We start from the raw sequence: 16,730 nt of genomic DNA on the forward strand, positions 1-16,730 counted from the left end.
AATGCAGGAGGTGTACAAAAATGGTACCTCTCTCAAGGTTCTTGACGTTGTAAATCATATAAATGGCATGACAACACGTCATTTATTTACTAAGAACCAATAAAGAATTGTTGAAGGAAGGAGAAAGATCAATGAAAGAGACATCAACCTCTTGTACGGTTCTAGAGATGTCAAACGGTTCGGATTGGTCTGAGCACGACACACCAATGCGGCTCGATGAAGTAAGACCTGACACGACACTAGCTCGGCTAGATTAAGATGCAAATGTTCAAATAGCAAAGAAAAAGAGAATATGTAGTGCACCAAGAAGAAAATATACACTACTACAAAAAGGCTAATAGACATCGGGGAAAAATCTATGCCTTTTACTATCACATACCGATGCCTCGTGAAATTTTCACTGGGAAAGAAGAGCTAAAAATCCTGCTAAAGAAAAATATATTCAATAGCATCGGCATTCTAGGATGCTAATGCTAAAATTTTGTAATAGGCATCACAATTAGATTGTATATATATATATATATGTACACACTATAAAAGGCATCAGTAGTTTTAAGTGGCGAAGTCTTTAGGTACCTAACAATATCTTTTTTTTTTTCCATCTGATGCTTAATACCATAATGACATCGTTTTTTAATTTTCTTGATGCCTATGCAGTGTAGTCTATTAGCTAGGAAATTTGAAGTAGTGATATGTATTTGTATTTGTATTTGTTAGAGTATTGTTTGTTTGGAATAATCACCATTAGTGGAATTTTGCTTTTTAATTGTATTTTTCTAATACAAACAATAATATAAATTACTATAAATTAAGGTAAAAGTATGGGTCGAGTATACATTGGCCAGTCTAGCTCTAAATGTGGTTCATGTGCTTATTAGTTACACCAAAGCATTGAAGATGCTCTAAACTCGACGAAATTTCCTGCATTGGAATTGGAACTCTCTTTACTACATTACTTTTTTGCTGAATGTCTTTAATTACTACGTTCACACATGCCTGAGGTTTTGTCAAGTTCTTTTTAATTGCTGATTTGTCATGTTTTTTGGTTTTTACTGATTTGTTGTCTATAGATCAGTTCAGAAGTAAGTTTGCCTATATATAGTGTAAGCGCACATATAGATATAGTAGGGAATTTACAAGCTAGCTCTAGCTCCGCAGAGATTGAACATGGCAGCTACAGTTTCCACGATTGCTAATCTTCAACTTCTTAACCGTCATAACTATGAAGATTGGAGTTTCCAGATGAAAGTGTACCTGTTAGCTGAAGATGTTTGGGACGTTGTGGAAGCAGCCACTGAACCACCAAAACCAGAAGATGGTGAGGCTGAGTTTAGGGCTTGGAGGAAGAATAATGCCAAGGCTTTACTTGCAATCCGGACGTGTTGCGGGGATGATACTTACCCTATAATCAAGGGCATTACCACAGCCAAAGCTGCCTGGGATATGTTGGCTGAAGAGCTAAAGCCTTCGGATTCTGAAGAGCTAAAGCCTTCTGATTCTGAAGAGCTAAAGCCTTCTGATTCTGAAGAAGGTATAATCATACTGGATTTTATGTTTTCTTCTTCATGTATGATGTTAAGGTTGAAAGATTTAATTTTTAAAAAATATATTTATATGTTGCCCTCCCGCATATTAAAATAAAATCATGGCTCCGCAACTGATGATTGTTTTGGGTCTCATCCTCAAAATTTTATAATGCCCGTTTTACCCTCCAGCAGCAATTAATTTTATGGACTCCTTAATTACTGCATGTATATTGCTGGTTTTATTTCTTCGGTGGGTTTTTTCAGTTTTGAATTTTGAGGTTTGTTTGTTGGATTCTTTTCTTCTTTTATTTTCTGTTGCCTTCTGTTCTTCTTTTATTTTGTTTACTAGTTTTCATTCTCCAATCAACCATGCTCACAAAATAGGTATAATAATATATAATATTGCGCGATATTTATTTTATAGTAAAGTCTAGCTGTGAAAGTGATGCCACAGATACGCATATATCTCTTTGTCAAAATAAGGAATGATAAAAGAGAGAGACAGAGGCCAATGGGTCTTTATCATGATGGTAAGGTGGTTGGCCTCCAGCCCAAAGGGCTGAGGTTCGAAACCCCCCAACTAGTAGGTTTGTTGTAATCCCCCCTCCCCATATCGATGTAACTCACAAAAAAAAAAAGAGAGAGAGAAACAGGAAAAACAAAACTTTGGGTTGGCGTCAGATCATTGTAGCTTAAACGGGATGTTAGATACGTAGCATTAGTATATATAATATATATATATATATATATATATATATATACAGTTATTCTCTTATCCGGATGTCCGCACGTTATTATCGTGCGGATCCTATTGTAAACAGGCAGGAAAACAGAGATGGGTAGTACAAAATACACTGCGTCCGCACGATAATAACGTCCGGATGTCCGCATAAGAGAATTTCTGTATATATATATATATATATATATATATATATATATATATAAGCTAACGGGAAAGAGTTCAATTTTCCTGCCTTCTTGTTTCTTTCTTAATATTTCGCCAACTGTCCCATACTTCTTAATAATAAAACAAACATTGAAAAGAAAACTTTGTTTTTAATGTACTCTTCATCTTCTTCCTCTGGCTTTCTAACCATCCAATGAGAAAAACGCATCGATCAAAGTTCAAACCCATCCCAATCCTTTCAGAAGTTGAAACAATAATAAAGCCCAAATTGGCACTCTTCCACCATATCGATGTCTTCGCCTCCACCTTCAGGGGATTGTAGCCTACGCATCTGGTTCAAGGGTTAATCTAGCACTTAAACCCTTTGATCTTTCTGGTTTTGGCTTGAAGTCAACGGGAAAAGGGTATTTTTATTTTATTTTATAGAAATATGTTTTGATATATTTAATTTAAACAGGATGGGATAATTTTTATTTTTGTGAGAGGGATGTGAAGTATGATCCTTTGTACGATAGTTTGGAGCGTGGTGATTGGAATGCTGCCAAGGAGTTTATTGATCGACACCCTGAGTCACTAACACATAGAGGTTCATCAAGCGGTGGGACAGCTCTTCACGAGGCAATCGAGAGGAAGCAGTTAGACATTGTGGAAGAGTTGTTGAAGCTGATGACAGAACAGGACTTGGAAATTGAAGACGACTTTGGTTTCACAGCTTTTTTCACTGCTTTGTGTAAAGGCATGGCCAAAATAGTTGCCAGCATGGTTAAAAAGAACGAGAATTTAGTTACCATGCGTTTTCCCAACGCAACAAGTATGACTCCAGTTTTATTCGCTTGTATTTTGGGCCACTGCGAAATAGCTCGCTTTCTCTATAGTCGCACTCCAATCCATGTTTTGACTGAAGACAATAATGGCCGCGATGGTGCTGAACTTATTTCCGAGTCCCTTGTCGACAGAAATAAATTTGGTAATTTTGACACCATTTTGATATATATATATATATATATATATATATATATATATATATATATATATATATAACCAATTATAGTATATGTTGATTTGTGGCTACTTATATGATGAACCAACTATACTATAGATATTGGATGGGATTTACTTCAGCATTGCCCAAAATTGGTCCTTACTGAATATTACTCCGGGCACTCCCCTCTAAATGCACTGGCTGGTTTGCATTCGGCATTTCCAAGTGGGGTTCCCCTCAGATTTTGGCAACGTTGGATCTATAACAGTTAGTATTTTGTATTCTCTTCTCTCTTCTCTCGTCTCTCTTCTCTTCGTAGTATCAAACTAAATTTTTCATTTTAAAGTTATATATATAGCGAGATTATTCTCTTCTCTCTTCTCTCGTCTCTCTTCTCTTCGTAGTATCAAACTAAATTTTTCATGTTAAAGTTATATATATAGCGAGATGTACCAACTAAATATATGTATGATTTGATCTCCTTTGTAGGATAATCAAATTGAGACTAAAAAAATATATATATTAATTACATTAATACAAAATGATCCTTACAAGAGCTTTCTATTTTTTTTGTTTCCTTCTGATTTGATTTATTATGTATATACGAAGGAGTGCAAGTCTGCATATTCATTAACTTTCATTGTTCACAAGACAGTGTCTGAATTCACACACACACACATATATATATATAGAATAATACTACTTCAGAGAAGTAGGAAAATGTATTGATTGGATTGTGTTGCTTTCTCTTTAGATATACACGTACAACAACCTCAACATGCTCCTATCAACTCTGATGTTTGTGTAAATTTTGAAGAACTAGAAGATGACAAAAGAAATCGAAGGGATCTCATTTCCTCAGGTACGTTACCATTTTCTTCTTGGTTTTCAATATTGCATCCTTTGTTACATTTTTGTTTTTGTTTAGCCAACATCTACGGATTTCGCAAAACAGTTACGGGTTTCTTCCAAGGAGTTGTTAAGAATCTTCTCAAACTGTTAGGTACGCTAGCTACATCCAACATTATTGATTCTTGGTTTAATTCTCACTTTTGTAATACGTTGTAGATTAATATTTTTTTTTTACTGTTAACCTAGGAATCAATGACTTGCATGAAATGAGATTGCACCATGACCGAATTCTTGAAGTTCTACGGCTCATGTGTAACGTGGTAAAAAATAGAAATCTTGACTCGAAGCAAACTGCCTTTGTGAAAAGCGCAATCCTCCGAGCTGTAGAACGAGGACAAGTGGAGTTTATTAAGGAGATGTGTAAGGCGAATCCAAGATTCCCACTGATGAAGATGGATGAAAGAGGCAGATCAATATTTCTTTATGCCGTTGAATGTCGTCAAGAAAAAGTTTTTAATCTTATATATGGGCTCAGTGAATATGACAGGACTATTATCTTAAGGAGTGCAGATAGGTCTAACAATACTATCCTACATGCAGCAGGGAGTTTATCTGCCCATCTTAATCATATTCAAGGTGCAGCTTTGCAAATGCAAAGAGAGCTACATTGGTTCAAGGTCAGATTTTCTCACTTGATTACATATATGTAATCTTATATGTCAACAATTACTTTGTTACATAAACCTATAGGCTATATATGTGATGTGAGTTTTCTTAATGAAATGTAGGAGGTGGAGAGTATTTTACCCCTTCAGGCCTTAGAAACTATAAATTATACCGAGAAAATAACAGCACGAGAACTATTCACTAAGAACCACAAAGAATTGGTGAAGGAAGGAGAAGAGTCAATGAAAGGGACAGCAACTTCTTGCACAGTCGTAGGTGCCCTCATTGTTACCATTATGTTTGCAGCTGCATTTACAGTTCCTGGTGGAAGCAATCAAGATACAGGTTTTCCCATTTTCTTAAGAAAGAAGTTATTTAGGGTTTTTACAATTTCAGATTCTATATCACTCTTTTCTTCGACGACATCAGTGATGATATTCTTGGGAATTCTCACATCACGTTATGCAGAAGACGATTTCCTCTGGTCTTTACCCACAAAAATGATATTAGGCCTTTTCACCCTTTTTTTATCTATCGCCACCATGATGGTTGCTTTTTCTTCAACTCTTTTTATTATGCTTGAGGGAGAATCATGGGTATCTATTCCAATCATTTTGCTTGCTAGCGTTCCAATAAGCTCGTTTGTGTGGATGCAATTCCCCCTCTTTCTTGACATTTTTATGTTTACCTATGGAAGAGGAATATTTGATAAGAAATGCAGAGCTTGGGAATAAAATCCTGATTATGTGATGTGATGTTTGTCTTCTAATGTCATATGATGTTCGTCTTTGGCTTTGTCACTTTTAAAAAGTTTTTATGAAACATGTAACGAAAAGACAATGTATGTGTGTGTTTCTATATATAACTATTTCGTTCAAATAAAACCATCCTTATAATTAACTTTGTTTGATGCATACGTTTTTGTTTGAATGTTTTATGAATTATGTAAAGAAAAGGCTTGTTTAGCTTGATAATAGTGTAATGTGGTAGGGTTAATGTTTAGCTTTACCCACATAACGTTCATGAATCCAAGTTATAAAGTATTTAACATCAAATTAATATACAAGTGGGTTTGTCTGAAGATTATATTTGCCGCACTTTTCTTAACAAATTATAAAACTCCTAATGATGTGATTAATTGCAAGTGGACAATATCGCTCAAATTAGTATAGTAGTAAATAGAGTATCGTTCCAACAGGGATCAAGTTAATCTATTAAACAGTAGAGTGATTTATTTCTAATTATATTTGAATTAAACGATAAGAGAATTATGATGATTAAAATCTAATTAAGCAAGTAAAATAAATTGAGATTAAGTAAATAATGAAAAAGATGAAAATAAAGATGATAAAGCATCATGACACCGATTTCACTTAGCTAATTCCACCCAAATCCTTCTAGCTTATCAATCTTAATTACCTAATAACATGTTGATAATCGTTCCCTTAACTCACCAATACTCTTTTCTGAGTTATATTAGTTGTGTTCCGTACCATCAACCCACTCTATTTCTAGTTATGGATTTAGATGGCTAAGAACCCATTAAGATTTGTGAAAAACATTGAAGATTACACAAACCATAACCTAATCTTCCGAGTCGGCTATATAATTTATGGTACTTGTTACAAGAAGCTTTTTATTAGGAATCTCCTTTCGGTCTCAACCCAATTCTTCCAATCATGCAATTAGTGGCCAATTAATTGAAAGCATTAAGAACGGTAACAAGCACTCAACATGTATAGATAAATAAAATTAACAATATCAAAGAATTTGAGTATTCATAGCTAGGCTACATCGTAGCCCTAGTAAAAGAAATTAATTCATGAAGGACTTATTGAGCATCCTGATGGTTGATGATGAAGACATGGAAGACACCAAATTCTCCAAGTAGAACTCCAAGGTTGCGCAAGCTTTCTTCGTATTCTCCTTTGGGTGTTTCAATTATGAGTATGAATATGTAGGAATTTGATGGTGTCGGATGGGGGATCCTTTGACCAATGGCCTAAACTCCCTATTTATAATATATGTGTGTTTTTTTTCTTAAGTAACCCAAACAAATTTCTTTAGACTACTGTGATTGTGGGATCATTGCAATAATACACTAAACCAAAGAAAAACAAACTCTAATAGATCAAAGGACATATATTGACTCTGACATGATTTTTGTTCCCAAACTATCCAAATTTGTCCTACTTCAGATCTTCATAAGAGTGTCGATTTTATTATTGTATTGTTCTTATCTTAATAGGTATGCACGTACCACCTACTCCTACTATCGATACCGAAAAAGAACCTACTATCGATGCCATTAACGATGCTCGTACTAATGCTCAAAAACTAGAAGGCGATCAAGCTAATCAAAGGCATCTCATTTGCCTCATTTGCACACGTACGTTGTCAGGAGTGGCATTTGGTTATTGTTAATGCTTACTTATTCCATATGGTGCTTCTAGAATAATTCACATCTTTATTATTCCATATCGTTATACATTCACATCTTTCTTCCATACATAGTATGCACCAATTCCTGTTTCACGCATGTAGTAGATATTTACTTATATTAATTCTTTATCAGCAGTTAGTTCCTACAAAACCCTATATTCTCCTGTATCACACTACTAGAAAAGTGGGCAAAAAGCACGATCCAAACGCCACAAAAAAGAGAGTTGTGCCCTTTTGAATCACATTGGACACAAATATATAAATTTGTGTCATATACAAAAAAGGCACAATTATTTCGTGTCAAATTTAAATAGAAGAAGGAAATAATTGTGCCTAAGTGAATTTAGGCACAACTTTCGTGCCCAATTGCCATACTTGTTGTTGTGTTGTTAGTACACTTTATCACGTGATTTAATAAGGCACAGATAATTGTGGCCAACCTACTGACATTTCTGAAAAAATAAAGTCTTTTCAGCCTTTTGTGCCCTTTTGCTTAAATATTAATAAAAAATTATACGCACAAAACATTATTTGTGTCTTCTAATTACCAATAAAATCATCTCCTCTTGCTATCCTACTTGTGCATAATTGAGGAATTGCAATGGATTCTAGAAAGAAAGTTTCAAAAAATCTGTTTGGTAACAAGGGTCCCAAGCAAAGTTCTTCTGTTGGTTCGAGTCCAATTAATTCTTCTCCCCAAAAAACTGAAGTTATCATCATTGAAGACTCACCACCTAGAAAAGCCAAACACCAATCTTCAGGGCCGATCCCACCAACTTTGCAAGGGAAGCAAGACGAATATGGAAGGCAAACATCAAATATCATATGCTTGTCAAGTGATACTGAAGTTCTTCCTGTAATCTCAGATGCAACAGAGTCAGATATTAGCTCAGCTCGTTATTTTGGTAATGTTCATGGTGCTGGACCATCCAACAAATTTGGTGCATGGAATAAAGATGATTTTAACAATTGGTATGAGGAGTACAAAAGCCGACTTCAGCTGGAAAAGTCTTGTGGACAGTACAAATCCGAATAAAACCATATATAACCAGGAAGTCCCTCTAGCTACAATGGAATTGTATTTATGTAAGGTTTAACTCTTGTTTGTCAGCTGATGTTTAACTCTTCCTGTATTTATATTTTCATGTACTTCGTATGTGGCTTTAAATAAATCATGAATGACAAGCTAGTTTATTAAACAAAATATATAAGCAATGAGTTTTTTTTTTTACATCAAATTCTACTTCAAACCATTGTTTTACCATTCTATTTTTTTAAACCACAATGTTCTTTGCCATTATCCATATAAAATAGGGTGTTTCATCATGGAACAATCAATTTATTGGATACATTTGACATTTTTGTGGCCTATAGAGAGCATGAAACTGGATTCTTGTGGCCTAGAGAGAACACGAGTATTGGATTGTTGTGGCATATAGAGAGCACGAAACTAGATTTTGTGTGGCCCAGATAGAAAACGAATGTTGGATTTTTGTGGCATATAGAGAGCACGAATAGTGGCTGTTTGTGGCCTATAGAGAGCATGAATACTGGATTTTTGTGGCTCAATATTAGACACTCATTCAAAGTCTCGTGACTTATATAGAGCACAAATACTGATTTTCGTGCCTTTGTACTGTACACTTTCCAAAGTATATTAACCTATAGAGCACAAATATATTGAAAGTGTGTCTGTTTATCTTGCCCAATATAGCACACATACTAAAACCGTGTTTTTAAGTTGCCTATAGAGCACGAATACGGAACATTGTGTCTGTTTGACTCACATTTCCATAAATCATCCTTCATATGTCTGATATGGGACGTCACATCGGGTGAAAAAGTAAAAATATATATAGGCCACGTTTGTATCATTCGTGCTTAAACAATTTGTATTACACACATGAATCCAAATTTGTGCCTTTTATATTGTCTATATAAAATGTTCACATGCACACCATTTCCATTTCAAATAAATCTGTTTATGTTCTAGCATAGTGTTTCTATCCTTCACACAAAATGGGAGATCGTCATACCCGTCCTGTTAGAATAGGAACTCAATCCCCAGCTGCTAGTAACTCATCGCATAACTCAACCACTTCAACTATTTCAACACAAATTTCTTCAACAAACCATCGTGCTCGACCTATGGGCCCTCGTGTTAATGCTCTGCAGTCACCTGGTGGAAACATACGCACACATGAATGGCTAACGACCGGTAATGATAGACGTCACACAAATACTCTACCACCAGTTCAAGATGTGACACCTGAAACTCATAGGCGGGTGTTACCTAGTTGGTTTTATCCAGGGAGGACTAGTACATACCCAGTCAATTTGGTCTCGGAAGATGTTGACCATACTTATGAAGCACAACCGGACGATAGCTCCATTGTTTGTTTTGATGATGCATATGCTCACGCTTGCAGCATAGGTAATAGGCCATACAACAAACCTCATTCAGTTTTGAATAAGAATCGATATGTTATTGTGGAAATTTTAAGCAGCTCGGACGACGAGGATTAGACAAAATTAAGTCACTTTCTCGTACTCGTGACCCTGCAGCTCTATGTTTCTTATGTAAACTATAATGACTACACATGATAGAACACACATCAAGAATATACAAGAGCACATCTCCTCAATCCGATCCCTTCATACACTCATTCTAGATGGGGTGAATTCTTTTGTGTGGGTTGGCTTGATCGGTTGAGCAGGGGCACTTGTATTTATATGCATCTTCCTAAGAGTCTTGCCCATCAAGAAACTCTTAAGAAGTCCTTATTGCATTAGGTTTATAACTTCTAATCCACAATTAAGATAGGAATCCTTCTAGCTCTTATATTAGCCTTAAAACACTAACTTTAATAGAGCTGCAGGTTTAGTTGTATTTGAACTCCTAATTGATATCAAGTCTTAGAATCCTTTGATGATTATAAGACCACACTTTAATGGGTTAGACATCTACACGTCTAACATTCTCCCACTTGGTCTAATGATCATCAAGAACTCAATATCAATTATTGTAAGGCCTATGGAATTCAATTCAACTATAATTCCTAATCAAGTCACTGTCAATCAAAAGAACATGCATGGAACTATCAAGACTTATTGAACATTTCTATATTTCAAGGTCTTTACAATTACACATACAAGCTCTCAAGATCACATGAGACTTCCGTCAAGACTAGAATGCAGAATGATCATGACCAAACTTAATTTGTGTTTACAAAGGTCACTTTCATTCATACGCCCTCCCTTTAGAGATTACCAAGATCTCTCCTTAATGACTCTGGTATGAATTCATGTCTTATGCAGTGACTGTAGCTAGCTATATTGCATGATGACATGTAACTGGATTCATTTGTCAAGAATAATAAATATAAAACTGAAGTCACATAATTTATCAAAAGAATTGAACCAAACAGTAGTAAACAAAATAACTGAACTGTCTCTAAGAAAATAACGAAATTAAGTGGAATAAAACTCAGCTCCCACTAATTCTACATATCAAAACTTAACGGCATAACCATAATTGTAACAAGTATGAAACAACCTTATTCAATGAATCAATGAACCACTGGAAAAATTCTTTCTTTTGCCTTCTCCCTTACAAGCATGAACCAAAATCCAAATGCTTATTAGCAATCACAAATTTCAATTGAAAAGGCAAAAGTCATTGATTAACTACTGAAGATTTGAACAAAACTGCATGAAATAATAAGAACATATAACATACGTAAACCAAACTTTGTTCTTATTAGCCTTAAAAAACCTTAATGCAAAATTAGATTGTTAAGCGATTAATCAGAAATATCCAAATTACCGAATACATCCTCAAAGAAGATCATTAAATGCTCCCACTCATCAAAACATATATTTTGCATGTTACAAAAATGGATCAATACCATATAAAATGAATGAATACATTATAAAACTTTATCGCAGTCCAATCCTTAGAGTTAGAGCTCAAATTTAATTTATTCAATTCTTTCTCAAACAACACTTTACATGTAAGTTGCATGTAGATGAGAAAAACAAAAAAACTGTAATGGAAGCATTCAACTTTATTCCACTCGAATCTTAAACACCGATATTCAATTTTCTTTAAGCAATACAAGTAGAAAACAATAAGCATGGTAAGAATTTTAATAGCCAAAACGAAACAGTCAGTCATCCAAACAGTTCCAAGTATGCTTATTAGTACTCAGAAAACTTCAATGTGTCAAAAACCAGAAAAAACCAGAAAAGAATTCCATGTATGCTCCAAAACCTATGTGAGCTTTATCAAAATACAAGATAATAAGGTATTGAGTGTGAAGCCCAAAACTTTACATCACTTCTCCCACTTGGGCAAACACTCACTACTTTGCTACTTCAATATATAGTGCACCAATAACCTTATGATTAGAAAAACTGTGACAAAAAGGTGTAAAAGAACTTTCAAGGCGTGCTCCTAATGTACTTCACAGTATAAGCCTAAATGCACAAAACTGTCAAGAAAATTCCAGCAATGATATGTGATTACTTGAGAATTTGCCATAATTAATTTATAAATCGGATTAGCATAAAAATAATGCAAACAAACTAGAGTCATTAATCTTCAAACAGAAAAATTAATGAGTCGTTTTAGAGCTAATTAAAAAGTCTGAAATTGACCTACAAGGTTACTCAGAAAATTTGTCAGCACATACTTTTCCTGAACACAGATCACTAATAAAATTCTCACAAATAATCTATACATCCAATAATCACGAAACTTTGCAGAATTCACGAAGACACGTATATGCTCAACATATCAAAAATTCAGTTCATTTGAAGATCTTTAAGTGAGTCATTCAACAATCTTTATTCATAATGCGGAAACTGTCAGGAAAATTCCTGTGCATCTGTTTCAACTTTATAAATTCACCAAAAATTCAATTCTCAATATATTTTCATGAATTTAGCGTCTAAAGAAAGCTTAGAAAATGATCCTTATCGCCTAATTTTATCACAAATTAATTCGTACTACAACATTATGTAAATAGACATCATAGCAGCATAGTTCAAAACTGAAAAATTAGTTAACTATAGAATTATGAATGCTATCAATATGCTTCTCAAAATTTAATTATCCTTATGTGCATTCTAAACATCATAAAACAGTAAGTTGCATGTAGGTGCAAACGAAACAATTAAAAACATATCACAAAACCAAAATATATAAAATGTCACTTTTGAAAAAAAAAAACACCTTTGAGCAATCTAGAGATCGTATCTTGAGTATTTTATATATAGCAATGTGCCGTATCTTAAGTGATCCTTAATCAAAAGTGCAATTTTATCCATGCATCTCATTCATTAAGAAAAAGCAATACAACAGCAGAATATCCTTATTTCTAATGCAAGATCTAAACTTCATATAGCATGACATTTTCCTCATATTAAAACAAAAGTTTATCCAAATAATTTGCCATGCAAAACCCAAGTTTTTCTTTAGGTTATCCTTCAAAATTATCCTTTCTTGGGTGAAACGATCATATTTCTTAATATCAAGCATGAATACTATATAACATGACATATAATTAGACGTCGATAAACTGAGAATTGAAAACTATAATGGCAATAAAATAGTGATATTCCTTAAATGCAAGTGATATAACCACAATTAATACTTGTAAATATATATTCACAAAGCAAGTTTGTCTTTATCCAATACTGAAAGCATAAAAAATAACACCAATCATGCCTCAAAAACACTTGCAGCAGTACGCCGTACCATTTAAAACAAGCCAACTTTATTTTATTTCATTCTATATGACGAACACAACCTTACAGATCAATCCAACTTTACGTGATTCAATCCAATTAAATATGTATCAATCCTTTTACACGTATGAATCAATCCAGCTGTATGATATAAAACAGTCACTTGATTGCATATGAAAAATAGCCAAGTATCAAACATGTCCATACATAACCAAATAAGAAAACACAAATTTTCGATCAATCAAGTCACAAATACCAAAATTGCATACATTCTATGAATATGCATAAACCTTGATGTGAACTAATAGTGATCAGAAACTGTAGTGTAACTTGAGAGAATATTTGATATGAGAAATTAATGCAATCAATTTTTCATACTCATATCTCCTTTATGTGATCAACCAAAAATCTATTTCTTTGTCATACCATTAACTTTCATGACTATTCAAGATCACCAATATCAAATTATCATCAACAACTTAAACATGTTACAATCCGTATAACAAGAATAAAATTTGTATGCCAATGGAGTTAAGGTTCATTGTGACATAACTGAAATCTTCCAAAATATATCATATAATCAATCTGTCCCCATATCCTCAATCAAACATAATTAATTCACACCTTTGGGTAGAGAATTAAACATGTTTTCAACACTAGGACATGCACATACACGAATTTCCGGAACAAAGAAACTCCCACGTCTTTGGACTGAAGAAATTCCTTGCTAATTCATGCAGTGCATCTCCCATATTGTTCCATTATAAGTGTACTCATGTTAAACCACTCACATCTTTGGACAGAGAGTTTTTTAACACGCCTTCACCTATAATGCCAATTATGATCAATTCTTTAAATCCAGAAAACTATTAATGATTGAGTTGCTTTGGCTCACTCAACCATTGCTAGAATATCTGTAGACTATGATCATAAAACTTCCAAATATGATAAAGTTAAAACTTTATACTTTTATCACATTTAATAACCAATCTTAGAATCAAATGTTCTTTAATCAACTAGGTTGCTTTCGCTCTTTAAATTGAAACAAGAACTCTTGAAACTTTGATCTCAACCCTTCAAGCATGAACGAGAAAAAGCTGTATATCGAAACACGCTTAACAAAGTATGTTAGTGTAATAAAGGGTAATAAAACAATATATTGCTTAACTTTCAGTTTTAGGTTTTATCACTTTGGGTTGGTACTTTATAACCTTTCGCATGTGTATAGTTGCTATGCTAATATAAAACCTAAACCTCAATAGAACATATTTCTCCAAAATGGGTCACGACAAAAACAGTTCATGACATATGCGATTACTTAACATGATTGGGTCAATTTAACATTAATAACTGAAGCTACGGCTGAAAGTATGTATCAATTTATGAAAATTAAGCATGCTTGACATATAGAAAACTGATGTCATCTTTATAAAATATTTTAACATGCCGCAATTCACAAACTCAGTATGCATGATATCGTAAACTGAAACCATATGAATATCATGCAAATATGCCGTAAAACAAGATGTTTTTATTTGAAATTGTATTTAATTTGTGTCCAGGGAGGTATAAAAGGGGAAACAATACAAAGGCAAACAATATAAGTGTCACGACATGAGTTCATATTAGAGGTCCTTTATAATACTAGTTGCCAATTCTTTAGGATTAAAACTAATTCGTGACCACTGGATGCAATTTGCATAATTAAAAACATGAAACTAATGTTATAGCCGCAAACTTTAGCAATCAATTCATATTCAATAAAATATCATACCCCATGGAAGCTTGATCAAGATGCAGCAAAAAAGGAGGAAAACACAACAGCCCAAAGTCGTACAGTGTAAGCCAGCAGCAGCAGAAAACGTGGGCGATTTCTTTTGGTTCTAAAACATGTAGCCTAGGCTCTGATACCACATGTAAACTATAATGACTACACATGATAGAACACACATCAAGAATATACAAGAGCACATCTCCTCAATCCGATCCCTTCATACACTCATTCTAGATGGGGTGAATTCTTTTGTGTGGGTTGGCTTGATCGGTTGAGCAGGGGCACTTGTATTTATATGCATCTTCCTAAGAGTCTTGCCCATCAAGAAACTCTTAAGAAGTCCTTATTGCATTAGGTTTATAACTTCTAATCCACAATTAAGATAGGAATCCTTCTAGCTCTTATATTAGCCTTAAAACACTAACTTTAATAGAGCTGCAGGTTTAGTTGTATTTGAACTCCTAATTGATATCAAGTCTTAGAATCCTTTGATGATTATAAGACCACACTTTAATGGGTTAGACATCTACACGTCTAACATCTTATTGTTTCATGCTTATGACAGATGTATTTTTATTTATTGTTCACTTTCATGTTTATGGAAGTTGTATTTTCCTTGATGTAGCTTTTTTTTTTCACGTACAGTATTGTACTTTAATGTAATTTTTATTGAGTTTGATATTGCAGGTTGTTTCATTTCTCTTTCAATTGTGTAGCAAAATTTATAGGTTAATTGGTGCAAAATTTACCCTTGTCATATCATGCTGTTAGTAAAATGAAAACTGAAACTTGATATAATTTATGTTGTATTTGAAAATAATTTAATTCATGTTATTCACTTTTATATATGAATAATTGAGCACAAAAATAAATGTGCACTTTACCAAAAATTAAACCCAAAACGAAAAAGCATAGCTAAAGGATGCATTAAGCTTTTTGTGTCTCTGACAAAAAAAAAAGGTTTTTTGTGTGACTGAAAGGGCACAATTCCTCATTTTCGTGCCCTTTGTGGATTTAGTTTTTGTGAAAACGTGTTTTACCAATTTTTTTTTTTGGTCCAAATGGCAAAAAACTTGAAAATAAATAAATAATCAATTGCCCAAATAACTTTACGACACAGTGATAACGATTGGTGTTCAATATTTGTTTTTTTTTTTATCAAATAAAACAAAGTGAGTTTAATTATTATCAAATATTACCATGCCGCAATACCCCTTGGTGTTTTTAAAAAAAAAATCAGACGTATCTTTCCTCTTGCCTATTTGGGTGTTCTCCTCCTCCCCACCAAAACAACGAAGCAAGTCCTCTTGCCCATCCTTTGGGAGATAATAGCAACAGTTTTGTGTATACTGTTATGTTCACAGCAGCTGCTATTTGGTTTTATCTTGCTAATTTCAGTTCGTCATCCAATATCAAGGTAAATTCTTCCAGTATGAAATACAATCTTCTTGTTTCAAATATTATTGAATCAATTGAGTTTAAATGTTTCGGGGTATTACATATTCATGAACTTGTATCCAATTTTTTGTAATAAGGATTGTGAATCTGTTACTGATGATAACTGACACTAATATATAGAATTGGGGAAAACTAAGAACAACATGAATTTGGTCAATTTGATTCAGTTTTGTATACTGGATCGTGTTTGGGTTTTCTTCCTTCTTCTTATTCTTGTTAAATAAAAGATATAATTACAACTATGACTGCATTTGAGTATATTCATGAATTTGTATCCATTTTTTGTGTTGATATTGCAGTGTGTCCTTTTCTTGATTATATATGTAATTTTTGTTTCTTCTATTTTATCTTGGTTGGCACTCATGTTTAGAG

At 33.7% G+C, this 16,730-nt stretch overlaps 1 protein-coding gene across 5 annotated transcripts; it reads left to right on the forward strand.

Annotated features, from left to right (window-relative positions):
* The first annotated feature begins 845 nt into the window (after nucleotides 1-845).
* Nucleotides 846-5,669, forward strand: LOC110758248 (uncharacterized). Of its 5 annotated transcripts, none has more exons than XM_021960052.2 (7): nucleotides 846-1,531; nucleotides 2,891-3,400; nucleotides 3,533-3,682; nucleotides 4,170-4,277; nucleotides 4,344-4,418; nucleotides 4,514-4,944; nucleotides 5,056-5,669. In XM_021960052.2, exons 1-7 carry the CDS (start codon nucleotides 1,168-1,170, stop codon nucleotides 5,665-5,667), a joined length of 2,250 nt encoding a protein of 749 aa, XP_021815744.2. In that variant the 5' UTR covers nucleotides 846-1,167; the 3' UTR covers nucleotides 5,668-5,669. The 5 variants fall into 5 exon arrangements, with proteins under 5 accessions (XP_021815744.2, XP_088107212.1, XP_088107211.1 ...); XM_088251086.1 differs by having other exon boundaries at nucleotides 4,371-4,418; XM_088251085.1 differs by having other exon boundaries at nucleotides 4,170-4,418.
* Nucleotides 5,670-16,730: the final 11,061 nt, after the last annotated feature.

The sequence above is a fragment of the Prunus avium genome, chromosome 3 (genome assembly GCF_965620075.1).
Source record: "Prunus avium chromosome 3, drPruAviu1.hap1.1, whole genome shotgun sequence".
NCBI classification, from domain to species: domain Eukaryota; kingdom Viridiplantae; phylum Streptophyta; class Magnoliopsida; order Rosales; family Rosaceae; genus Prunus; species Prunus avium.

Coding starts and splice junctions, on each gene's coding strand:
- LOC110758248 (XM_088251085.1), top strand. CDS start 1,168: ATGGCAGCTACAGTTTCCACGATTGCTAATCTTCAACTTCTTAACCGT. Junction 3,401..3,532: donor TGTCGACAGAAATAAATTTG/GTAATTTTGACA, acceptor ACTATACTATAG/ATATTGGATGGGATTTACTT. Junction 3,683..4,169: donor GCAACGTTGGATCTATAACA/GTTAGTATTTTG, acceptor CTTTCTCTTTAG/ATATACACGTACAACAACCT.